This window comes from Callospermophilus lateralis, chromosome 2 (assembly GCF_048772815.1).
Source record: "Callospermophilus lateralis isolate mCalLat2 chromosome 2, mCalLat2.hap1, whole genome shotgun sequence".
In the NCBI taxonomy this organism is placed as follows: domain Eukaryota; kingdom Metazoa; phylum Chordata; class Mammalia; order Rodentia; family Sciuridae; genus Callospermophilus; species Callospermophilus lateralis.
In genome coordinates this window covers 53687683-53714596 of record NC_135306.1, presented here as the reverse complement: position 1 = coordinate 53714596, position 26914 = coordinate 53687683, and the positions used below count along the sequence as shown (strand labels likewise).

The following is a 26914-nucleotide window of genomic DNA, read 5'->3' as shown; positions in this document are numbered from 1 at the left end:
TCATCTTTTGAGAAATGAAGGGAGAGAAATAAGATGCCAAGAAAGAAAAATGGGCAAAGAGTAACTAACCTACTTGGGTGCAGTCATTAAGAAGGTGGGAGAACATGCCAGCTAAATGCTGAAGATGGCCATAAAAAGTTCTTGTGGCAGGAAGCACACAGCAGTCTGAGAGACCCTCATGCTCAAAACTAGAACAACAATGGCTCACGCAAACAAAAATGCTGAATAAGGTCTATAGGACTGGAGGGGAGAGAGTGAGGGTAAGAGTTGCCCTAGATGAGGTGGAAGCAGTTGGGGGAACCTGACCACCTCAAGCCTTAACAGCTAAGATAGACTGGGATCTTTCTTCATCTTGAGAGAAATGCAAACTCACGGAGATTTTTAACAAGGTAATGACATCTTTCCATTTTCAAAAGGCAAAATCTGTCTTAATTCAAACATACTGTTAAGAAATAAATCATGCCGAGCAGGGTGATACACACCTGTGATTCCAGCAGCTGGGGAGGCTGAGACAGGAGGATCGCGAATTCAAAGCCAGCCTCAGCAATAGCAAGGCGCTCAGTAAGACCCTGTCTCTAAATAAAATACAAAATTGGGCTAGGGCTATAGCTCAGTGGTCGAGTGCCCCTGAGTTCAATCCCTGGTACCAAACAAACAAACAAATAAACAAATCATCAGATAGTGTGGAAATCTTAGCACTGACAAGGCTATCTGATGAATACTGTTACTCTGTAGGTATGGTAACTGTCTTGTATTGTGACTTTTTTAATAAAAGACCTTTCATTTTTGGTGCTGGGGAATTAAACGCAGGGCCTCACGCATACTATGAGTGTTCTAACTCCAAGCACTTTCCCAGCCCAAAAAAAGAGACACTGTCTTTTATAAAATACAGAAGAAATGATACCATAAAGGCATATGTAGGTTAGATAATAATTCTATATCAATGTTAATTTTCTTGATAATTATGTGAAAGAACACCTTTGTTTTTAGGAAGCACATATTTTAGTATGTGCTTGGAGATAGAAAAAAAACTGTCATATCTAGAATTCCAAATAATCTGGGGGTGGATTATTGATGAAATAACATTGACCTTGAGTTAATAACTGTTAGAGCTGAGTGATGAGTATATAAGAGTTCCGTTTACTATCCTTTTTACTTTTTGTATATGTTATAATTGAACTTTAGCTGCTGTGTAAAATATGAGTAAGATGTGGTTGGAAAGGCAGAACGAGAGCAAAGAAAGCAGGAAAATATATTAGCCATTAGCCAGCTCCTAAAATAGCCCAGGAAAAATGTGATAGTCAACTTAAGCTAATGTAATAGGGTAGAGAGAGAAAAAATAACAGTTGGAAAATGTAATTTCGGGCATAGAAAAACATCAGACCTCGTAATATGGAAGTTAAAGGAAACAGAAGAGACTAAAAATGTCTCCTAGGTATCTGTTTTGAGCATTATCTGTTTTGGGTGGAGAAATTTACAGAAAAAGAAAAGAAGACTAGAAGAGGAAAAGGTATCCAATAGAGGAAGGGGGCAGATACCAACAGTCTATTTGGAACATACAAATTAAGATGATAGTGACATTCAAATGGGTGATCAAATAAGTGATGTGTGGCTTTCTTTCCCATTACAGCTAACAAAATAGCCCTAAGACAGAAGAGCATGGAGCAGTATCTCTATCTAGAGAGTTATTTAATAAGGGAGGGAAAGAATTTAGTGCTAAACGCACTATTCCAAGTCCAGGGAGTCAGATAAGCTCCTGAATCTGCAGAAAGGCAGCCACAAAGGCAAAGGTCTTACTTAGGGGAGTTCACAGGTCATTTTGCTACCAACAATACCCTGACAGTGACCAGTCTTCCTTCTCCACTGGGTCTCCTTGTTACAAGGTGAGGATTGGACCAAAAGGAGCTTTTCTTGGAGCTATGAAATCCTGTCACTCCTCACAGTGAAAGGGAACATTTACAAGATCTAAATCTTAACTTAAAATAATACACACATAAAGCCTCACATAAAGAACTAAACACTGGGAAGGTCCAAACAAACACAATACCAGACAGTAATAGCAGACCTAATAGTACAAAAGAAAATACACAAAGAAACAATCCAAGTAGTAACAAATACACGGTAAAGGCATGGGGTGCAGTTCACTATCAGCTTTTTAGAGAACTTTTATTTCTGTTTACTACATATCAGTGACCTTATGACTCTATGATACATAATTTTTCATTCTGAAATATCGCTGAAAACAAGATGTGGGTTAAACTGACAACTTGATCACCCTAGAGCAAAGTTAAGTTTTTTGGGATGGGGGGGGTAATTTGTTTCTGCCAATTACATGAGAGCACCACCAACCTAGTCCATTTAAAATTAAATTACCTACTTGGAGTCATAGGGATCACTAGAATAACTTTTTTTTTTTTTTTTTTTAAAGAGAGAGAAAGAGAGAGAGAGAGAGAGAGAGAGAGGTTTATTTATTTATTTATTTATTTAGTTCTTGGCGGACACAACATCTTTGTTTGTATGTGGTGCTGAGGATCGAACCCGGGCCGCACACATGCCAGGCGAGCGCGCTACCGCGTGAGCCACATCCCCAGCCCTAGAATAACTTTTATCCAGACCCCAAACCAGCTTATGATCCATCAATTCCACTTCTAAGTATATAATGACAGAGAACTTACTACATGAATTCACACAAAGCCTACATATAATTATTCATAGCAGCATTATTCACAGTAACCAAAAATGAAGCAACCAAATATTCACCAGCTTATGAATGAATAAACAAAATATGGTCTATGGATACAAATGAATATTATTCAGTCATAAGAAGGAATGAAGTACCAATACATATTGCAACTTTAAAAGGCAGAAAGAAAAGAACACATACTAGATGATTTTATTTACATGAAATGTCTACACAGACAAATCTACCAACAAAAATTAGGTAAGTGGCAGCCTTTGTCTGGGGTAGGAATGAGGAATGACTGAAAAGGGGTACAGGTTTCTTTTTAGGGTAATAAAAATATTTTTAAATTACACTGCAGTGAAGGTGGTATAATTCTTTAAATATACCAAAATTCATAAAAATTATATACCTAAAATAGGGAAGTTCGTAGAATATAAATGAATATCACAATAAGGCTGTTTTAGAAATTTTTCAGCATTGAGAATATCATGAGAGGTATTTTTCCTCTCTACTCATTAACAAAGATGAAATACAAGCACTTTCTTACTTTTCCTTCTGTATAACAGATTTGTTTTTTGTTTTCTCCTTTTCCTTATATAAATTCTCCTGTAAAATCCCTCATTGTATTTTTTCTTTCCTTAGTGATATATAACAATATCAATAGTATCTTAGAGCCAATAAAATAACTGTCAGCCTGGTTATGAAAATAAAGTTAAGGAAAGGAAAAATGTACCTGTCCAATTGTAGCCAAAAAAGGACAGGGCTGGGGATATAGCTCATTTGGTAGAGTGCCTGCCTCGCATGCACAAGGCCCTGGATTCAATCCCCAGCACCACCATCACCGCCCCACCCCCAAAAAAAAAATAGCAGACAAAAATAAAAATAAATACAACTCTGCCTGTTGTTCCCATTTATAATTTAAGCAGGATGAAGAAAAATACCAATTAGATACTTTTCCAGCTATCATTCAGCAAAATTCATCCTTAATTTACCTTAAAACAGAAAAAACTATGGTATCATCATCGACTAATCTAATCTAACAAGAAAAAAATATGGCCCCAAAGGACTTATCTTATTCTAGTCTACAACATATGGTTCAAAAGAGAAGATATGAAGAAGTAAAAAGTCCATGAGAAATGCTATATTACAAAATATTTTTATTTTCATTGTAAGCATCCAATTACCTGGCTAAAAATGTCTGCCTATTCGCCTTCTACAGGTAAATAAAAATTCACAGCAGTTCTTGCACATACACACATTCATCACCATTGTTTTAATATTGCCTTGGGACTCCATTAAACACCTACAAATTTCTACTAAAAATAAATCCAAAACTTTAATAAGATGCAATGGAATATGAGAGACCACTGCTGAGAACATATTAAACCTGCATCTGTTCTCACAGTCTTTAAGCGTAAGTTTGCTCTGTCTCCCCAGACGTCACTAAACTACCATGAGAAGAAAATCTTGATTAACTAGTACCTCCCAGTGTTAGAGTTCTGTCCCATTGCTCACTGTAGTTTTCATGAAAGAGGTTCATCAAAAACAACACCAAGGGGCGTTGGATATCATGAAGGTATAGGGAAGATCAGTAGAGCAGAAGAAGGAGACTGAGAGGAAGAGAGGAGGGACAGAAAAGGGGAGGAAAGGCAGAATGGATATGACAAAATTACGCTTTGTGCATATTATACACACACACACACACACACACACACACACACACACACATACATACACATACCACAGTGAATGCTGCCTTTATATATACCTAATAAAGCACCAATAAATAAATAAATTAGTAAAAGGAAAATTAGTAAAGAAAGGGGAAGAGGGGGAAGGAGAAGGGCAAGAAAGCAGGAGCACGGGGGTCTAAAATGGAATAAACCCTATACATGTACAATTATGTCAAAATGAACCCAACTATTATGTATAAATATAAGGCATCAACAAAAGCAAAAAAACCCAACAAGTAATGACAGTTTCAGGTGGCTAGTCCATTCCCCACTTGTAAGGACAGGAATCCTCTGTGACCTGCATCCGTGACCTACAGGAACTCTATACCCACTGCCCTATCCTCTGGCCACTGTCTTCAAAACTGCTTTTTTATTTATTTTTATATATTCTTCATGTGCCATGTCAGTGGATTTATTAACAGACTTTATTACACCCACCTCTATGTTGTCAGATGCAGTAATTGGGCACAAACACTGAGAAATGAGAATACCAGGCAGAGCATTAAGAAGCCAATGCTAGCAGGAGTTGTTAAATCAGGAAGCAATCTAGAACTGCATGTTACATACAGCAGATTTCTGAATATCATGAGATTGGGCAAATTTGTAGTCCTTCCCTAGAGAGTCACCTCCTCATGTCAATCATGTCATACTATTCATAAAGAATTTTAATTTTGCAAAAGGATATGGTCAATGTGCCACTTTTGTTTTTAATCTCTAATTTTTCCTCAAGTTCTAAGTGGCAGAGAATTTAGTGTGATCTACCAGTTTGTAAAACTAGCAATTTCCCAAGATACTTGGGAACTGAGTTGTTATCCTAAAGACCTGGAAGTAGGAAAATCTATGTCTAAGTGGTAAATCCATTAGGCAAAAAAGAAAAATAGAAAGGAATCTCCTTTGTGAAAACAATTTAAGGTTCCCTTCATCTGTTTGCATGAATCTGTTCATTAGGAATTTAAGAGAAATTAATCATCAGCTTGGCAAGAGCACCCTAGCTTGCTTAAGTATTTCTATCTGCACTGTGAACACAAAACCAAAATGTGTGGTTCATTCAGCATCAGGAAAAAAATCTACTGAATTTAGCAGCCACTGGGTCACAAAGGGAATGTTTAGCACTATAAATCTAAGAGGAACAGGAGAGAAATATTGACAAACTTTGAAATTAGGATTAACTGAAAGTTCACATAAAAAAGAGACTTAAAAACTTTTTACAATTAACATGCAATTACAATCAGAGGAAACAAATATTCAAATTTTTTTAAAAAACAGTATCAAATTATTCCTGCAACATTTTTAATCTCAAAAAGTTTCAGTGATAGAGGACACCCAAGTGAAAGCATCACCATTGTCTGTTAGACAAATAAAAGGATCCTTCCAGGAGGGCTTTTCCCTCTCTCTTTTAGCCAGAACATCTGTCTTCCTGTGCTTTAGGACTCTGACACATTTTAGAACTCACACCATCGTATCTTCTTCAATACAGACTTGTATTACACCTAAAGACCTTGCTTTCTTAGATTTCTGTGTGCATTGTTTCTTATGTCCTCTAAGACTGTTTCTCAAACATTGTTATGTTCTCTTTTAATATTGTGGAATGTCCCCATACAGACTTCTTTCCCTTTATTTCTTGCTTCCATTGGTGTCCAGCTTGCCAACTGTAAATCTTGGGATTTGTCAGCCTCCATAATCACACGAACCAATCCTTATGGTAAATTTCTTCATATAGAGCTTTTGGTCCTATTTTTCTGGAGAACCCAGACTAACATGAAGGGGACAATAGATGTGCTTTATATTTATTCAAATTAAATTTCATATAATCCACATAATAAATTTATAAGAGGATGAGGAAATGGGCTCAGAGAAACTGGCCTTCTAGTCAGCAACAGGCAGACTGGGACTAGAGCTCATGTAGGCATGTACATGTAAACAAAGTAAAACTACATTGTCTGCTTTGAAACTCTATGGTTATGTGGAATAGTTACTTTCCTCTTTCACTACCATTTTTGCTATTAACAACAACCTGACTTCTAAGCCAGGCACGATGGCACATACCTATAATCCCAGCTATTCGGGAGGCTGAGGCAGGAGGATCACAAGTTCAAAGCCAGCCTCAGCAATGACGAGGCACTTAGCAACTCAGTGAGACCCTGTCTCTAAATAAAATACAAAATAGGGCTGGGGATGTGGCTCAGTGGTCGAGTGCCCCTGAGTTCAATCCAACCCACCCACCCCAGCCCCCCCAAAAAAACTGACTTCTAAACCCAATCCCCCTAACACACACACTAACACACACACACACACACACACACACACACACACACACCACCTCCCTGAACTCTATATGGTAAAATTATTCAAGAGACTAAAAAGAAAAGTTTATTAGAATCAGATCAAAATCAATTGTAAAGAAACTCCAGTGCAGATCTATAATAGAAGTAAAGTGCAAAATTTCTAGAGCAGGAACAGCAATGCCTGACTCTTGTGACCAGGCTCTAATTCACAAAGCTGAGGTTCTCTATTAGGTGAAGTGTTACTATACTGTACTGCTATGACCAAGGTGAAAGAAGTCTGTATGGGGACATTTCCACAACATTAAAAGAGAACATAAAAGTGTTTCAGAAACAATCTTAGAGGACATAAGAAATAAAGCACACAGAAATCTAAAAAAGCAAAGAAAATTCTAGAATGGGTAAATTCTATAATTTGGATCTTGACTGTCCCCCAAAGGTCCATGTGGTAAAAAGCTTGGTCCCCAAGCTAATGCTATTGGGAGGTGGAAAAACTTTTAGGAAGTGGTAGAACCTTTAAGAAGTGAGGCCTAGAGGAAGGAACTTAGATCACCAGGGGCAAGCCCTAGAGGGGACAGTGAGACACCAGCCCCTTCCTCCCTTTTGCTTCCTGGCAACGTGGAAAGTGGTTTTGCTCCATCATGTACTCCTACCATGATGTGCTGCCTCACCACAGGCCCAAAGCAATGGGGCCACTAAATCATGAACTGGAACTGGAACCTCTAAACTGTGAACCAGAAATAAAACTTTTCTCTTTATAGTTAATAATGTCAAGTATTTTGCTAAAGTGATAGAATGTCAATTAACACAGCAAGCCTTTGGATTTGTTAAGTTGAGCAGGACAGGGAAGTTAAAAGTAGGAAAAAGAAAGAAAATACTGACAGCGGCAATTAAATACATCCAAAGAGAGGCAAAGAGGCAATGTAGGGAAAATGTTAGATAATTAGATAGTGAAGAAATGTTAAGGAACTATTGCTTTCAGGATGAGAAAAACTATAATATGGTTCACAATAGAATAAAAGAAGCCAATGGGATATTACTCAGCTTTAAAGAAGAGTGAAATTATGGCATTTGCCAGTAAATGGTTGAAGTTGGAGAATATCATGCTAAGTAAAATAAGCCAATCTCCCCAAACCAAAGGCCAAATGTTTTCTCTAATATGCAGATGCTAATTCACAATGGGGGGGGGGGGCACGGACATGCGCACTAGGAAAGAATAGCATTACCTTAGATTAGGTAGAGGGAAGTGATGGGAGGGAGGAGAGAGGATGTGGGGATAGGAAAGACAGTAGAATGAAACAGACATTTTTATTGTATGTATGTATGTGACCACATGACCAATATGATTCTGCAACATGTACACTCAGAAAAATGAGAAATTATATCCAATCTACGTATGACATATCAAAGTGCATAACTGCATTCTACAGTCATGTATAACTAATAAAAACAAATTTAAAATTTTTAAAAAACCAAGTCAAGGCACACAGAGTTGCTGATTTCCTCATGTGAAAAGCACATGAAGAGGCATCTGATCGATATGAAACAAAAACAACTCCATCACAAGGATCCCTTTTGGATGCTGTTTTCCTAAGAATCATTCATACTAGTATTAAAACATCTAAAACAGTTGAACAAAAGAGCAATTTTTGTGCAAACACAGACATACAAATCAAAGGAACGGACTAGGAAGCCCAAAACAGTGTTATTATTTTAATATATTTATCATTCTATAAAAGAAGCATCATACATAAATTTTCTTTCCTCATGGACTTAGAAAATTATGCTGGAATATGTAATAGCCTAATAATTTTAGGGATGGCATGACATAGGGATTTAAATTAACTTCAATGGCTTAAACTCAAGTTTTGTTTTGATCCCTTTTTTTGGGGGGGGGTGTATAATCCAATTTTTAAAAACTATTAGGAATCACTTTCAGAGCCTCTCATACACCCCAAAGGTAAAGCTGCTACCAGCCTAATGCAGCCAGTGCATGCTGGAAGATACACAAGTACTAATATGTGCTGCTCCTTGGGTCTCATCAGGTGCAACAGCCCATCTCCCTCTGTGAGGCCAGACCTCTTCCTGGCTTGTGTCTAGTGTTCCAGGCTCCTGCTGGGGACAGCGGTACCTCACTGATGAATTCTAGTCAGCAGTCCACAGCCCAAACATTTCCCATCACCTGAACTGCTGACTCCTTCTGTGGCCCCAGCTCAGTTTCTGCCAGTACCCAGAGTGGAGCCATAGTGTCAGGGTTGAATGTTATAAGATTTCTGTATGACAATAACTCAATAATCTTAAAAGTGATTTTTTAAAACATCACAATGAGCACAGGAAAAATTGTTTTTCCTCTGCTTTCACACCATAGCCATCAACATAAAAAACCTCTGTGATTCCAAAAGATACAGGGATTTCTTCCCAATAGCAAACAAGAAATCAGTTCTGCAGCTGAAAACAGTTGAGGGTCCTCTAATTTATCTCAGTTCTGGCACTCTTTCTGAGATAGTTTCCTATCTCACAGGTTGAGGACTCGGTTCCTAAGCCTGGCTCCCTTCACTTCAGATGCCATTTGCAAGCCCTAGGTTGTTCTATCTGTGCTTCTGATTGACCAGCTATAAATCGGAGCTCCCAAAATCCCCTTATTGGGTGTGATTAATGTGCTCAAGCTACTTACAGAACTCAGGGAAATACAATTACTGGTTTATTATACAGGATATCATCAAGGATACAGATGAATTGAAGAACAGGGCAAGGGGTATAAAACAACCTCCTAGACACCTCTACATTTTTAACTATCCAGCTCTTTGAACATTCCTTTTGGCCTCTTATGGAAATTTCATAGCATAGGCATGATGGAAGCACAAACAACTATGTAGCAATGTAGCCGAAACTCAACAAGCCCTGTCTGTTCAGATTCTTCTTGGCCTCTCCAAGCAGCATTCCTTCTTCCCAGGTATGGGAGAAGATCCCTTCTCAATAGGGATCTAATGACCCATTGTCAGACAGGCTAGGTCTATGGATACTACTTGCCTTCAAGAGAAGAAATTTTAGTTCCTATGGTTAGCCTTGAGGAAAGAGTTGTGATTGGGGAACTCTTTTTATTTTTTGTGAGGATGTGGGGATAGGAAAGACAGTAGAATGAAACAGACATTTTTATTGTATGTATGTATGTGACCACATGACCAATATGATTCTGCAACATGTACACTCAGAAAAATGAGAAATTATATCCAATCTATGTATGACATATCAAAGTGCATAACTGCATTCTACTGTCATGTATAACTAATAAAAACAAATTTAAATTTTTTAAAAAACCAAGTCAAGGCACAAATACAAATAAACAAATAGACACACACACACACACACACACACACATCATAATACCACAAATAAACTTATTCCAAAAAGCACAATATGAAAAAACAGAGGAGAAAAAAAGTAACTTTACAGTGGAGAAACCTAGCAAATACTATCTCAAGCCAGGTGATCAAGTTTAATATCACAGTGGTCAGTCTCATGGATATCATGCACCTTTGATGTGTAGAGAGTGGCCCTTTGCCTCTGTGGTCTCCCTCCCAAGAACACATGACCTCAAACACACCATAAAAAAAAAAAAAAAAAAAAAAAACTCAATTAAGGAACATTCTATAACTCACCAATTAAAACTGCCAATGTCATCAAAAACAAGGAAAGTCTGTGAAACTGTAACAATCAAGAGAAGCCTAAGGGGGCATGATAACTAAACGTAATGTAGTTTGCTAGCCAGGATCCTGGGACAGAAAAAAGACACTAGCTGAAAGCCAAAGAAATATGAATAATGTAAGGACTGTCCCTAATAATAATGTATCTGTGTTCATTTATTTTCCATTACTGTAATGAGTTTCTGAGATAAATCAATTTAAAAAGAGTTAAGAGTTATTTTGGCTCAAATTCTGGAGGTTTAAGTTCATGGTCAGTTGGTCCCACTGCTTTTGAACCTGTGATGAGGCAGCACATCACAGTAGGAACACATAAAAAAGGAAGCCCATTTAGCTCATGGCAGCCAAGCAGAGAAAAAGAAGAGAGGCCAGGGTACCCCAATCCCTTTCAAGGACACATCCCTGGTGACCTAAAACCTCTCACTGGGCCCCATCTCTCTCTCTCTTTTTTTTTTTAATAGAGAGAGAGAATTTTTAATATTTTATTTTTTATTTTTCGGCAGACACAACATCTTTGTTTGTATGTGGTGCTGAGGATAGAACCCGGGCTGCACACATGCCAGGCGAGCACGCTACCGCTTGAGCCACACCCCCAGCCCTGGGCCCCATCTCTTAAAGTTTTCTACTATCTTCCAACAGTGCCAAACTGGGGAAGAAGACTTTGGGGGGCATTCCAGATTCAAACTACAACAGTATCCATATTGGATCATTAATTGTAACAAATGTAACATGCTAATTTAAGAAATTAATAACAAGGAAAACTAGGTGTGGGGCATACAGGAACTCTGCACTATTTTCACAATAATTCTGTAAATCTGAAACTGTTCCAAAATAGACAGAATATTTTTTCTGAACTCCTAAACACATTGAAACTTTTTGTAATCATAAAAATATTTGACAACATAAACATTAAAATTTTTGGACAAAATAAAATTTGTAATTCTAAGATAAAAATTCCACTTTGAGGGCTAGAGTTGTGGCTCAGCAGTTGGGTGCTTGCCTACCACATGCAGGGCCCTAGGTTCAATCCTCAGCACCACATATAAATAAAATAAAGGTATTGTGTCCAACTACAACTAAAAAATAAATATTTTAAAAAATACCATTTTGAGAAAAATATCTATAACAAATATGACAAAAAATTAGGGCATATATAGTCTTAAGTCCATAAGAACTTAAAAGAAACGTTGAGGAAAAGTTAAACAGTCTAGAAGATAAAAAGTCATACAAAAGGAAGTGTTATATAACAAGCAATGAATAAGAGAATAAGGAAAATCAAAGACACTAAAACCAGTATCATTTCAGTAGCAAACTATTTTTCAAATAATATCTAGTGATGGTAATGCTACAGTTTAAATGATTTCACTTCGCAGTGTTGTAGCCTTGTAAACAGATAAAATTCTTTTTCAAAGTGCTAAGTATTGGGCTGGGGATATGGCTCAAGCGGTAGTGCGCTTGCCTGGCATGTGTGCGGCCCGGGTTCGATCCTCAGCACCACATACAAACAAAGATGTTGTTTCCACCGAAAACTAAATAATAAATATTAAAAATTCTTTTTAAAAAAAAGCAAAAAACAAAGTGCTAAGTATTAAATCACGTGTCTACCTACACTGTTACCCATAAATTCACATTTGAAGCCCTAACCTCCAATATGATCATATTTAAAGACTGGGCCTTGGGTAGATTATTATGCTTATATGAAGTCATGAGAATGGGGCCCTCATGGTGGGATTGTGCCCTTACTAGAAAAGACACCAGACAACTTGCTCCATCTCTCTCTCTCTGTCATGTGAAAATACAGATAAAGAAGGTGGCCATCTGCAAGCAAAAAGAGAATCCTTGCCAGAACCCAACCATGCTGATGCCATACTCCCAGAATTACAGCCTCCAAAAAGCTGAGAAAATAAACTTGTTATGTAAGCTACCCAATCTACTATATTTTGTATGGCAGCCTAAGCTAACAAATATAGAAAGGAAAATTTAAATATATGAAGAGCAATAAACATATGTATCCTTTAATCCAAAAATCCTACTTCTGTAATGTTGCTCTTTGGAAATCATTCAAAATATGATAAAGCTATATGCATGAAAATATTCATTACTTAGTTTTAAGTTTGTAAACTCCCAGTAACAACCTAAATGTCTAACAAAGGAGAGTGATTAAGTTGTGGTATTCTACTTGATTCTAATATAATTTAGTCATTTAAAATTATTACAAAAACTATAGAGGCTTAGAGTAAATGCCTGTAACAAAACTAAATGCAAATATAATAAGAGGTTAACCATGTAAATAAATATGAGCAAGTATTAAAAAGGTTAGCTATAAATAAAATAATTTGTTGGAAAACATTTTATTTTATGATGTTATAAAAAATAATACTAAAAAATACATTGGTGAGTAACATTAGAGGGGCTGAGGTTGTAGCTCAGTGGTTGAGTGCTTGCCTCGCATGCGTGAGGCATTGGGTTCGATCCTCAGCACCACATAAATAAATATATTGTGTCCATCTACAAGTATATATATATATTTTTATATTTATATTTTTATATATATTTTTAAAAGAGAGAGAGTAACATTGGGTAGATTATTTCTTTAGGATAATCACATCCTAACTCTTTTTAATTACAGAGTAGTGACTTTCAACACTGGTCACTACTCTAAAATAATGAGAATAAAATTTACATTTTACATATGAAAACCATCAATTTTTAATTATAACTTAGTTTTTATTATATTATTACTTACATAGAGATGGTTTCCAAGGCATCTTCAAAGATATCCTGGAGGGGGGAGATAAAAAACATAATGAATTTCTCAAGAATTAAGGATTTTAATGTAAAAAAAGAAAATGAGTATGTATTTGGGGGCGGGGCTTGGCAGAAGAGTAAAGCATGCAATAGAATCATCCAACTCTGACAAATGGAATTCCTTTCACAGAAATCTGTGAATTTAAGTGATGTACATATGTTGTAATTAAGACTGGTAGAATATTCAGCCTGCAATCAAACTGGACTGCTTTGAAGAAAAGGTGACTTCTTTAATGGAGCTATCTTTCACTTCTCAGTCTCATTCGTTCCGGATATAGAATACAACACATAAACAACAGGACTTTCCCAATGCAGTCTTCTTTTTGTGCTAGCCAAGATAGCTAGGCCTTCACTTCATAGCTACTTGAACTACCCTCCTAGTTTTTTCTGGCACTTGCCTTCCTCTAGCTAAATCTGTACCAATACAAGAGCCCCTTCCTTCATGCCACTAGCCTGTTCAAAAGCTATAACAAGAGACAAATCTAAATACACACACACACTCATACACACTCACAAATCCATACACACTCTACACTCACATATACTGACTCACAGTCATACAACACACACTCACAAACACACATAACCTAGCTCAAAAACTCACACATACACAATAGCTCCCTCATAGCAGCAAAATCAAAACCAAGCCCCTCATCCACTATGGTTTGGGATTCACCACAACTCCTATAAGGATCACCTCACTGTCTCCCTACTCCTATTCATGAGACCCACCATCCCATCCTTTTTCTCTCTCTTCTTTTAATAAGCACCTTGCCATTCCACTGCTTTAGACCTCTTTAAGAGCTTTCTACTGCACTTAGAGTAAACCCAAACTCCTTCCCACAATCTTTGGAGCCCTCAAACAGCCTTTCCATTATCCAATCACATCTCCACTCATCCTCCTCTTGTCAACCACATGAGCCACAGATTTTTCTGTTCCTTGAACAGGCCATATTCATCCTGTATCTTTCTGCACTGTTCATTCTTTCTCCTTCTCTCAACCATTCCCATGCTGACTCCTTTTCATTCTTCAAATCAAAAAGTCACTTCTTCAAGGATATTGTCTCTAGCCAACACCCTAATTAAAGCTACTAAGAACAGCAATTTACTTATAGTTTCTCATCATCTTATTTATTTCATTCATAATACTTTCCAAAATCATCTTCCTTGTTTATATAGTTACTGTCCGTCTCCACCAGAGCAGGCTCTCAACATGTAAACAGAAAATCATCAGGGCTTGGCACAGAAATGTTGCTCAATAAATACTTGTTGCCTAATGAATGAAAGAATCAAGCTTGGACTGTCAAGGCATGTATCCTTGTAGGCAAGAGTTTTCCATTCCTTCTCCAGTTCTCCAACCTTCTCACAAACCTCAACTTCCCTCCTTTCTTCCTTCTTCCCTCTCTCCCTCCCTTCACAACTTGGGAAACCAGCTCTCCATATAAAAGGAGGCAAGCTGATTTTCTCCCTCCCTCCCTCCCAGGGATGCTCTACCTCTGAGCTACATCTCCAACCATTTTTATCATTTGAGAAAGGGTCTGGCTGGTTGCCTGGGATGGCAATTCAAACTTGGAATCCTCCTGCCTCAGTGCCCCCACCCCCACACACCTGAGTATTATAGACATATACCATGGCTACCAGGTAATATTTCCATAGAGCAAGAAATATGCTCCCAGCCTCACCTTCAAAAATTGAAAAAAGAAGGACAATCAAGTAAGAAGTCACTTAAGCAACATCCCTCTATTTTGTTGAAACATCCCATTGACTTCTGTAAATAAGTCACACTCTATGAAAACCAGACAAAAAGTGAAACATTTTTCATTTTAAGAAGAGGGTATTTGTGGGCTGGGGATGTGGCTCAAGTGGTAGCGCGCTCGCCTGGCATGCGTGCGGCCCGGGTTCGATCCTCAGCACCACATACAAACAAAGATGTTGTGTCTGCCAAAAACTAAAAAATAAATATTAAAATTCTCTCTCTCTCTCTCTCCTTCTCTCTCTCACACTCTCTCTTTAAAAAAAAAAAAAAAAAAAAAGAGGGTATTTGTAAAGAATCAGGCATTACTGCATACCTATCATATCCCAGGCACTTTACAAAAGCTGTGCCACTTGCTTCTTCCAATTTGTAGCAAGTAATTCCAACTGTAAGTAATTCTCTGCCCCACATTACACAGTTAATAAGTGAAGAAACTGGGGCTCAATCTAAGGTTTCTTTAACTTCAATGTATTCTTTTTAATGTTAATAAAATATATACAAAACTTGGAATGAGGCAGTTGGGTGAGATGGGGAGGGAGTGAGAAATGAGGAGGCAGGGAGCCCTCCCAATGCCGGGCTGCAGCATCGTTTAAGGAGCCCTGCCAAGGCTTATTTAACTCTCGAGACAATGCACTTGTATTTGACCTTACTATTCACTGAGTACACTGCAGACCCTGTGGAGTTACCACTTAATTTATGGAATTCTGAATGGCAGGAAAAAAGAGTACCAAAAGAGTCTGGTTTTATTGCTGTGTAGGACATTATCCAGATTTGTGCATAGCCTAGCAATCTTAAATTCTTTTTTCATTGGTGCATATTTATTATACCAAGTGAAAAGTTTCAAGTGGCACATTTGCACATGCATATAACATAATATGATCAGTTTCTTTACAGTTAATAAATAACTAGTTCCTTAAATAACTTTTGAATGAGTTCACCATCTCATCAGTTTCCTAACTGATGGGTTAAATAAAATTTGACTTTCATTTTGTATCTTTATGAAAGTCATACTTCTAACTTGGGGAAATTATACTTTGACATTAATAGTGACAACACACTCTCTCCCCAATACCTCTTTCCCAGCTCCTTGGGAAAACTGATGTGGGTACCACCTGAGGGAGGAAATGCCAGAAGTCAAACAGACTGCTCACCCATTCTATACCCTAACCCCTGGGGGTCATTCAAGGTCCCAACACACGACTCAAATTCTATTCCTTTCCTGCACCTACCTCAGTGAGCTCCTTCCCTCTACCAGAGTCCCATTAGGACCCTTGGGCTGGCATGGACTGCAGCTGGCTACTACTGCACAAGTCTCCATCTGGTACCTACATGAAATCATGTAGCATAACTAAATTTTCCACCTACGGTATTTTTGCTTCTCTATACCCATTATCCACTTCCTAGTACAACTCCAGTGTTGGTTTCCACAGCAAGCACTATAGCTGGTTCCTCTTTAAGCCCCTCAGTACTAGGTAGGAGCACCATGTATTCTCTACTTAAAACATGTACAGTTAGAGCAGCCTCCAGATTCCTTCCAGTATAAGGAAAGTAAGACAGGAAAGCTCATGCTGCTAATAAATGTGATATATTGAAAGGAAAACCTGCACTTAGTTCCTTCCATGAAGGCAACTGCATTTGACTCCCCATTCCCATGCTGGGTCCAAACTTGAGGAGCAACCGTTGGGCATGGGTGGCAGCATTTGAATAGAACCACCCCTCACTCCTAATTACACATCTGACACCAATTTTTTTTAAGAGTCTATTTTGACTCCCCGGCTGGAGTGAAGAGCCACTATACTCTCTGAATCCACTTGACAGCCCAGCACAGTACTTTATACTTTACCAACACTTAGCAAATTATTGTTAGCTGGCTGGCTCAATACCTCATCCTGAAATGAAAGGTCCTTACCTTGAGCAGTTCATTCTGCACTTTAGCAAATGGGCTACCAGATGCAAGGCTAGCACCCAAGAGCCTGCCTACTCCCTGCAGGTAAGGCAGCCTGCAATCTACCCTGCTCCCTGATGGAGAGAGGCTCCAAACAGAAACTGACACAGAGTAAGGAAAAGGGATAGGGCGCTGCATCAAGCACTAAGGTTTTTCCAAACAATCTTCATCTTAATTTGTTAATTTTGCCATATTCTGAGTAGCAAAAATACATGCAGTTTCATTTAAGTGATAGCATGCTCTTAATAAATATTTAAGACTCTTAAATAATAAAAAGATACTGATGAAAATATTTACATTTTTTTAATCCCTAGGGAAAAGAGGCAAAGAGTAAAGATGACAAATACACTATTAACAGTAGTAATTTCAATATTCTGTATTAATTTCCAAAGAGACCAAATAGATTTACTATTTTTCAGGCTTCCTCATTTGGATTTTTTGGGGGGAAGGGAAGGAGGTACCAGGGTTGAACTCAGGAGCTCTCGGTCACTGAGCCACATCCCAGCCCTATTTTGAACTTTATTTAGAGACAGGGTCTCACTGAGTTACTTAGCACCTCATTTTTGCTGAGGCTGGCTTTGCGATCCTCCTGTCTCAGCCTCCCAAGTCGCTGGGATTACAGGCATGCATCACCCTCAATTCATTTTGTGATGTAAAAAGGAATATGTGGCAAATATTACTCCACGAAAAGAAAAGGAAGTAAAGATAGGAAAATTAAAATTATATACTATAGGGCTGGGGATGTGGCTCAAGTGGTAGCACGCCCGTCTGGCATGCGTGCGGCCCGGGTTCGATCCTCAGCACCACATACAAACAAAGATGTTGTGTCCACCGAAAACTAAAAAATAAATATTAAAAAAATTCTCTCTCTCTCTCTCTAAAAAAAAAAAAAAAGAGAAAGAGAGAGAGAGAGCCATGTGTACTAGTGTTTTAAGGGCTACAAACACGCCTCACCATGAATTCATCACTGTGAATCAAGATGTCCAAAATAAAAGCCACATTGGACATTAGTTATTATACTTTGTCATCATAGCAACACATACAAAGGACTCAACTATTGAATATAAATCTTGTCATAGAGAAAGGGTACAATGTTAGTAAGGAATCGTATAAGAAACACATAAACATGACATGCCTCTCTATTGAATAAAATATTAATTTTTCTAAATCAATATTAATTTTTTTTAAAGAGAGAGAGAGAGAGAGAATTTTTTTTTAATATTTATTTTTTAGTTCTCGGCGGACACAACATCTTTGTTTGTATGTGGTGCTGAGGATTGAACCCGGGCTGCACGCATGCCAGGCGAGCGCGCTACCGCTTGAGCCACATCCCCAGCCCAAATATTAAATTTTTTGTGGTACCAGGGATTAAACCCAGAGGTGCTTAACCACTGAGCCAAATCCCCAGCCCTTTTTATATTTTATTTAGAGACCACTGAATTGCTTAGTGCCTCACAAAGTTGCTGAAGCTGGCCTCAAACTTGCAATCCTCCTGCCTCAGACTCCTGAGCTGCAGGGATTACAGGTGTGCACCATCATGCCCAGCAATCAGGATTAATTTAAAGTACACCAAAGTACACCTTCACTGTGTGTCCATGAAATGACTTTTTATGGATTTACTTTATCATGTATGTGTGTATGTAGGTATGGCTGTACTGAAGATGGACCAGGACTTCATGAATGCTAGGCAAATACTCTACTACCGAGTGACATACCCAGTCTTTTTTACTTTATTTTGAGACAGGGTCTCGCCAAATTGCAAAGGCTGGACTTCAAACTTGGGATTCTTCTGCCTCAGATTCTGGAGTAGCAAGGATTACAGGTGTGTACCACATCTGGCTATGAAGTGATTTTAGAAGAATGATCAAGCAAAGCCTGAGCGAGCACACACACGCGCACACACACACACACACACACACACACACACACACATGCCTAAGAGCTCTTCAGTCAGGAATAATCTTCCATTCTGCTCACATCTGCCATCCAATTCTTTGCCATCTATTTTTCAACCTTAAAAAGTAGCCCATGGGGCTGGGTGCGGTGATATACACCTGTAATCCCAGCAGCTGGGGAGGCTGAGACAGTAGGATCACAAGTTTAAGGCCAGCCTCAGCAACTTAGTAAGGCACTAAGCAACTCAGTGAGACCCTGTCTCTAAATAAAATACAAAATGGGGCTGGGGATGTGGCACAGTGGTTGAGTGTCCCTGAGTTCAATCCCCAGTACCAAAAAAAAAAAAAAAAGCAGCCCATGGACTTCTGGAACATTTAAGCTCCCAAGGACTACCACCAATTGCTTCTTAGAGTCAGTGCTATATTTTTCCAACTCGATTGGAAAAGGGAATATCTTAATAAATTAGCATCAAAGTGAGTCCTTTGTGAATCCTCAGCTAACCCACAGAGCTCTTAATCAAAGGGAAAGAAAGCCATAGGAGCCAACACACCACAGGCCACTCATGCTCCAAGTCTCCACCTATAATTATGGCTAGCTCTTTCACTGAACAAAATGGACCATCTTGAGGTTTGAGAGGTCAAATAGCCAGGTATGGGGCATACCTGTAATCTCAGTTACTTGGGAGTCTGAGGTTGGTTGGAGAATCACAAATTTGAGGTCAGTCTAGGAAACTTAGCAATACCTTGCCTAAAAATTTTAAAAGCCTGGGGGGATAGCTCAGTGATAGAGCACATACCTAGCACATGCAGGACTTTGGGTTCAAAACCCAGGATCAAAAAAAAGGTCAGACTATGAACTTAATTCTAAAGTAGCAGACCAAAAAAAAAAAAAAAAAAGAAGCACCTGGAGGTTTAAAAAAAATGTTTTAATAATGCAACAGTAAAATCATACACCAGAAGAAAAAGTTCTCAGAAATTTTTATTTTAGATATTTATCATTTAGATTGAAAAGAATTTCATACATCCTCCAAGTATAGCATTAGTCTAGTTCTCTGGGTGTTCTTATGCCAAATAATTGAGAACATTTTTACTAAGCTACTGTTATGATATGGAAATGAGGTGTCTCCTCGAAGCTCCTGTGTTAATATTCAGAAGTGAAATGAATAGATTATGAGAGCTGTATGTGACCCAATCAGTTAAATGGCCCAGGAATGGAGTGGGTAGGGGAGGGGTGCTCTGGTAGGGTTCACCTTGCTTACAGCCCACTCCTCTCCCTCCTCTCTGCTTGGTAGCTGCCATGAGGTGAGCACTGCTCCTCCACCTTGTATTTCTGTCACAGTGTTCTGCCTCACCTAGGCCCCAAGCAAGGGAGTGGGATGACAGTGGACTGAACCTCTAAAATCATGAGCAACAATAAACTCTACTCCTACAATTTGTTCTTGTCAGGCATTTTGGTCACAGCAATGAAAAGTTGGTTAATATAATAACTATTAAATATCAGCAAGTTATACTTTATTCAAATGCTTCATTCAAACATTTAAGCATCAGCATGCCAATCACTAGTCAAACAGAAAAAAAGATACAGTCCCTGCTCTCTCAAAATTCCAGTCTCCTAAGGAAAGGAGAGTATAAACCCACAATGAGACCACCAAAAAGTGGGACCTAACTTTGCATAGGAAGGGAGAATGGACTGAATGAAAGGCTGGTGGGAATGGGGAGGCACAGAGAACTGCATAAGATAAGGCTCCAAGATGGGAGTTTACTCTGATCTCTTTACAGACACAGGAATAATAATTTACACACAGCTCCCTACGACAGATCATGAGAGCCAAGGCAGACAGACAGTCCGTGTGCACAAAATCTATAAGCACCCAATAGCAAAGCAGCCTAGAGGTGACCACAGACAATGCTTTAAAAAAAAAAAAATACATCAGGGGCACCAGAGAGCTTCATGTTTGTAAGGAACAAATGCTGCCATGTAAATGCCATGGAGCTGTGCCTTACCCAGCAGGGCCCTGTCTGTGAGGGTGCGGATGCTGATACAGAAGGGCCCTGTGCCTTAATTTCAACTGTTACTGTGGGGGAAGCTGGAAAAATACATACGGGTAATTGGCAGGATACTTTACTTCAGTGTACAAAGGCCCTTCAGATTTGTGGCAAGCAGGCCATAATGACAGGAGGGAGTGTGCCTTCCTGCTCTCCCATCAGGTTTACCAGACAGGGCCCAGGAGCACCATTTACCATTTACCACCATTTACCCATTCCCTTCTCCCTCTTCTTTTCTACCCCATAGCAAATCCTTTCCTTCCATTCCAGTGTTACCATCGGTAAACTGGGGACACCCAAAGTACCTATACCCCAGAGAGTCATTAGGAAGATCAGAAAGTAAAGTGCTAGGCAGTTTCTGGCACAGTCAGTGCCCATCAGTGCAATTATGATATGATAATGACATGAGCCCTCCCTCCTCTCTTCACAACAAAAGAATATTCCCGTAAGTTTCCATAGGTCGAGATGGAAATTCTAAATGGCATGTGCTCAACTGTCTAAAAGAGCAAATTGGTCTCTCCTCCCTAAGTACTATCATTGTAAAAGTCAATACACATTAATAATTTTAGTCACACTGCTAATGTAGTACAGGGCAAAACATAAATTTAGGCTTGGAAGGTAGTCCTCTCTGGGTCTGAATCTTGACTCCACCCTGATTCCAGGCCCTTTCCATGCTCCATTTCTTACTAGGCACTATAGGGATTCCAATCCCCTCCAGGATTGGTGAGATAATATATAGAACAGGTCTGACTCAAAATAGGCTCCATAAATACAATCCCATAGATATTAAATTCCCAGCTATAACATGAATCAGTGCACTCAAGAAGACACAGGGGTCCATTATTGTACTTCTTCAACAGCTCTTTTTCACACCAAAGACTCTGAACCTCCTTAAGAAAAGAGAATAAAAAGTCAAATGTGAGAATATTTGTAGCAAACAGATATTCAAAAAATATTATATGCCTTCTTTTCTCTGTCTTAACATGCCTTTGCCTCCTTTATTTCACATATACATCCATTTTACTGAGTGAATTGCCCAACAAGAAAAACATAACTTACAGACACAGAGCTTCATAAGCCTCACAGGACCTTAGCTCACCTTGGCCAACACAGAGTGACCTTACAACCCAGTGCAACACAGTACAACCCTGGCAAACAGAGAGTGCCCTTGCCCAACACAGCACAACCTTAACCAGTAGAGTGACCTTGGCCAACAGAGCACAACCTTGACTCACACAGAGCAGCCTGAGCCAACACAGAGCGACTTTGGCCAGTGTAACTTTGGCCAATGTACTCAAACTCTGGGGCTCCAGCCTCCTCAAGAATAAAACGGAGAGGTTAACACAGATTCCATCCCTTATTCAAAACTCTAAATTCTTTGCATTAAACAAAAATCTTTTTCCAAAGCAACCGTTTGTCCATCACATACACTAAAACAAAATCCCTCAGGAAAACCTAGCATTCAGAGGGACTACATTCAAAAGGAGCACTGGGCTTTTCTAAAGTCCAAGCCACACTAGTGGTACTAACTTGATCCTGGATAGCCAACTAGTGTGGAGTACCAAGCAAAAAAAAAAAAAAGAAAGAAAGAAAGAAAGAAAGAAAAAGAAAGCAGTTTGCACTATGATTCTTTGGAATTTTCAACAATTTCTGGTCAAGAACCAGGAAACCATGAGAATTAAAAACAAACCACCAGATGTCGCTCTCACAAAGAAAAAAAATTTTTTTTTCATTGGCTAGCATGACTAGTTTCCACTCAGATTAGCATGTTTTTAAAAATGAAAGCTAACTTTATGAAGAGGAGGAGCTGGGGTTGTGGCTCAGTGTTAGAGTGCTGGCCTAGCTTGGATGGGGCACTTGGTTGATCCTCAGCACCACATAAAAATAAATAAATAAAAATAAAGGCATTGTGTTCACCTACAACTGAAAAAAATAAACTTTATGAAGAGGAAAAATTTCCCCTTTTTGCCTTTCATTTTAAACACAGAGTTGACAGGGCTGGGGTTGTGATTCAGCCATAGAGTGCTCGCCTCGCACATGCAGGGCCCTGGTTTCAATCCTCAGTACCACATAAAAATAAATAAACAAAATAAAGGTATTGTGTCCAAAATAAAGGTATTGTATCCAACTACAACTAAAATAATAATAATAATAAATAAAAATAAATACAGAGTTGAGAGTTAAGTACTAAGATCAGTACTTGAAAAAATGTACAATCGAAATTATCATTGATTTGGGCTGGGATTGTGGCTCAGCAGGAGAGCGCTCGCCTTGCATGGGCGGACCCAGGTTCCCCAGGTTCGATCCTCAGCACCACATAAAAATAAAGGCATTGTGTTGTGTCCATCTACAGCTAAAAAATAAATATCTTTAAAAAAGAGGGCTGGGGATGTGGCTCAAGCGGTAGCGCGCTCGCCTGGCATGCATGCGGCCCGGGTTCGAACCTCAGCACCACATACAAACAAAGATGCTGTGTCTGCCAAAAACTAAAAAATAAATAGTAAAAAATTCTCTCTCTCTCTCTCTCTCTCTCTCTCTCTCTCTCTCTCACACACACACACACACACACACACACACACATACACACTCACTCTCTCTTTAAAGAAAAAAAAAAAGAAATTACTGTAATTATAATAAAGTATACATAATTTTGGACTTGACCCCATAGAAGAATGGGTAGGTACAAACACAAAATGTGTACAATATGTCCAGTATATAACAAAGAGTACATATAAAATGTAGGTGTTTACAACTGCGTATTGTTGAATTTGTTTCACATAAATGAGCAATTTTACTTCCCTGTGCATATTGCTCAGCTGCTATTTTTACAACTGTAAAATGAACCTTATAAATCACTTAATATGTCACTTAATATCTCCTACCCTCTAGGGCTGGCCCTACCTTATCTACCCAATCTAAGGTGAACAAAGGATCATTTAGGGCACACTGTTTTTGCATGAGAATAATTCCATCCAAAGCAAATAACAAAGAGAGCCAAGAAATTTAGTTTTAAGTTATTTAATTTTAAAAAGATCACTGATGGAGATATTTTAAAATTAAGTGGCAGAGAGTTTACATAGCTTCTTCTATGAATAATCACAAATCCCACTTATTAATACCCAGGCATTTTGTTGGATCTTATATGCTTATTTTTAATTCACAAAAAATCATTAAAAAATGGGCATGCATTTCACCTCTACAATTACTACTACTACCACTACTACTACTCTATTCTGATAATAAAAACAGTAATGATAAGAAGTAACACAACTGAATCTGATCACTGCTATTGATCCTTTGATTATTTATTTATTTATTTATTTATTTAAAAGCAATGCCTTTATTTTTATGTGGTGCTGAGAATCAAACCCAGGTCCCGCCCGTGCTAGGCGAGCGCTCTACCACTGAGCCACAATCTCGGCCCTGCTATAGATCCTTAAGATGTTTTGACTCATCTTCACAACTACACTACATAAAAGAATAATTATGACATTAAAATGAGGAAACTGATTTAATTAATTTACCTATGGCTGAGCCTCCATTTTTTCACCTATCAAATGGGAATAATAAATCTTAGCATTGCTGAGATCTAACTGAGATATGTGACAAAACACTCAATAAATAATCTCTACTGTTATCATTAAAATGTTTCTACAGCTTAAAGTCTCAGGTAAAGCCCAAGATAAACAAAGAAACCTCTTGCATTACCTTGTTTGACCCTCAAACTTTCCAGTTATCACTCCCCACAAAAAAAAAAAAAAAAAAAAATGGAAGACGTAGCATTCCCTCACTTATAGCTCTGCTTCATACTAAATGCCTTAAAAGGAGAACACAAGAATCTTGTCATATAATTTGAGTGCCCAGGAAGGTAGCTTCTGAAAAATGAGGCTTCAACAGGGACCTTAATCTGAGAAACCCCAAAATGCAGGCACAGAAGGTAAGAAAACTTGAGCTTATTGCTTGTAATCACTGCCTGGGTTCAAACCCCAGTTTCATCTGCCATCAGCTCTGTGAGTAAACATACCTCAGTCTCCCATCACTGGGCTGTGCACAGATCAAATGTCACAATGAAAAACACTTAGAACAAATCATTCAGTAGAAAACATTAGTTGTTACCACAATTACTGTTATGAACTGAGTGTCCTAACAGCACCGCTGAGTGGTACTATGCACTGCAACCTGGAGTTTAGAGAGGAGAGGGCACAGCATTTGGTACTAAGAATCCTGGTTCTGCCTCCTCTTGGATGAGGGTTATAATGTCCCCAAATAGATGCCTACCACTGCAGACTCAGCAAATGACAACCTGCGGGTTAAATCCTAACTGCTGTTTATAAAGTTTTATTGAAACACAATTTATATATTTTCTAAGGCTACTTTCCTAAAAATGCAGAAATGAGCAGTTACAACTGAGATATAAGGTCCCCAAAAATATTTAGTATCTGACCTGACCCTTTACAGAAAAAGTCTACCTACCTTTGCACAAATGAAACATTGGATTTCCTTCCCTACCCATTGGTAGCCTTGAAGACAGAATGAGAAATAGATGTGAAAAGTCCATAAAACAAAGTTTTAAGGGCTGGCAGATAGGAGATTATTAACCAAAAATGCTCGCTGTCTTTGAGCTTTAAACAAAAGGTAATGAATACTAAAAATATGGGCCAAAGTCCCACCATCAGCTTCACCCATTAACTATGTGTGGCCTTGGGCACATTCCTTAGACTCTCCGAGATGCATACTCATCGTCTGTGCACTAGTACCAAACCTGTGGGGCTGAAAGAATAAAATGAGATGTAAGCAGCCATTGGTCATGCCTGGCCCAAAACAGTACTGAATAATGTCAGCTCTCATTAAATTATTACTTTCATTGCAATTGCTACAAGGAAAAGTTATTTGCCCAAATATTAGACCATTTGAACAATACCTTCCCTCTCATGGTCTCTATACTCACAGAATTATAGGTGTTAGTAAAGCAGAAATACTGCAAACTGTAATCCATTCCTTTAGGCCAGACTAAGAGAAAAAAAGCCTAAAAATGACACATCATTTGTGTCGAGACTAAATTCTCCTCTACCCCCCACCAGCATTCTACCCTCAACAGCAAGAAATTTACAGCAAAAAGCTAAATACCACCCTATACATTTTATTATGTAGGAAAAAACTTTCAATTATACAAAAAACAAATTAATTGAATCAACACCATTATAATCTGACATTCTGAATTCTAATGAGAAGCTATTAAATACAAAAATTTACTCAAATCTAGCATACAGAAATGCCACAAGGGATCATTTGTATAATAGATGATATAATTAGTATTTCAAATTTAAAATGAATTAAAAATTCTAAACATGCTAAAAAATGAATACTAAAGTTCTAGTTAAAAAAAATGCATTAAACAGAATTTGAAATGAAGCTGGGCACAATGGCACACATCTGTAATGCCAGGAAATCAGGAACCTGAGGCAGGAAGATCGAAAGTTCAAGGCCAGCCTGGGCAACTTAGCAAGACTCTGTCTCAAAGTAAAAAAAAAAAAAAAAAAAAAAAAAAAGGACTGAGTATGTATGGGTTCAATCCCCAGTACAAAGAAGAAAAAACAAAAACATAATTTGAAATGAATGCTGAGATACCAGGGGACTTTGAGGTCAATGGAAATGTTCTTTTATCTGGATTGTAGTGATGGTTAAATGAGTTTATATTTTTAAGACACTTAATCTATGCACTTAAAATGGTTCATTTTATTGCATATTCATTACACTTTGATGAAAGTTGGTTTTTAAAGGAATATGGGGAAAATGTTATAAATTTTTTTTAATTTATGCTAAAAATGTGGATGCTGGTATGGTTATACATGGTTTTTTTATAAATATTTTTTAGTTGTAGATGGACACAACACCTTTATTTTATTATTATTTTTTCTTAATATGGTACTGAAGATTGAATCCAGTGCTTCATACACGCTAGGCAAGCACTCTACCACTGAGCCAAAACCCCAGCCCCTGTTCTACATTTTTTATGTATATACATTCTTCCTAACCTTCTGGAGTGGCTTAGTACTGCCCCAGTTTAC

At 38.2% G+C, this 26914-nt stretch overlaps 1 protein-coding gene across 1 annotated transcript in view; it reads right to left on the bottom strand.

Moving 5' to 3' along the window:
* Ttc39b (tetratricopeptide repeat domain 39B) overlaps nt 1-26914 on the bottom strand; it is a 131312-nt gene that overhangs the window by 81773 nt on the left and 22625 nt on the right. The window contains exon 2 of the mRNA XM_076845961.2: nt 13146-13180. Within this exon, the coding sequence (XP_076702076.2) occupies nt 13146-13180 (35 nt within the window). The remainder of the gene's footprint in view (nt 1-13145; nt 13181-26914) is intronic.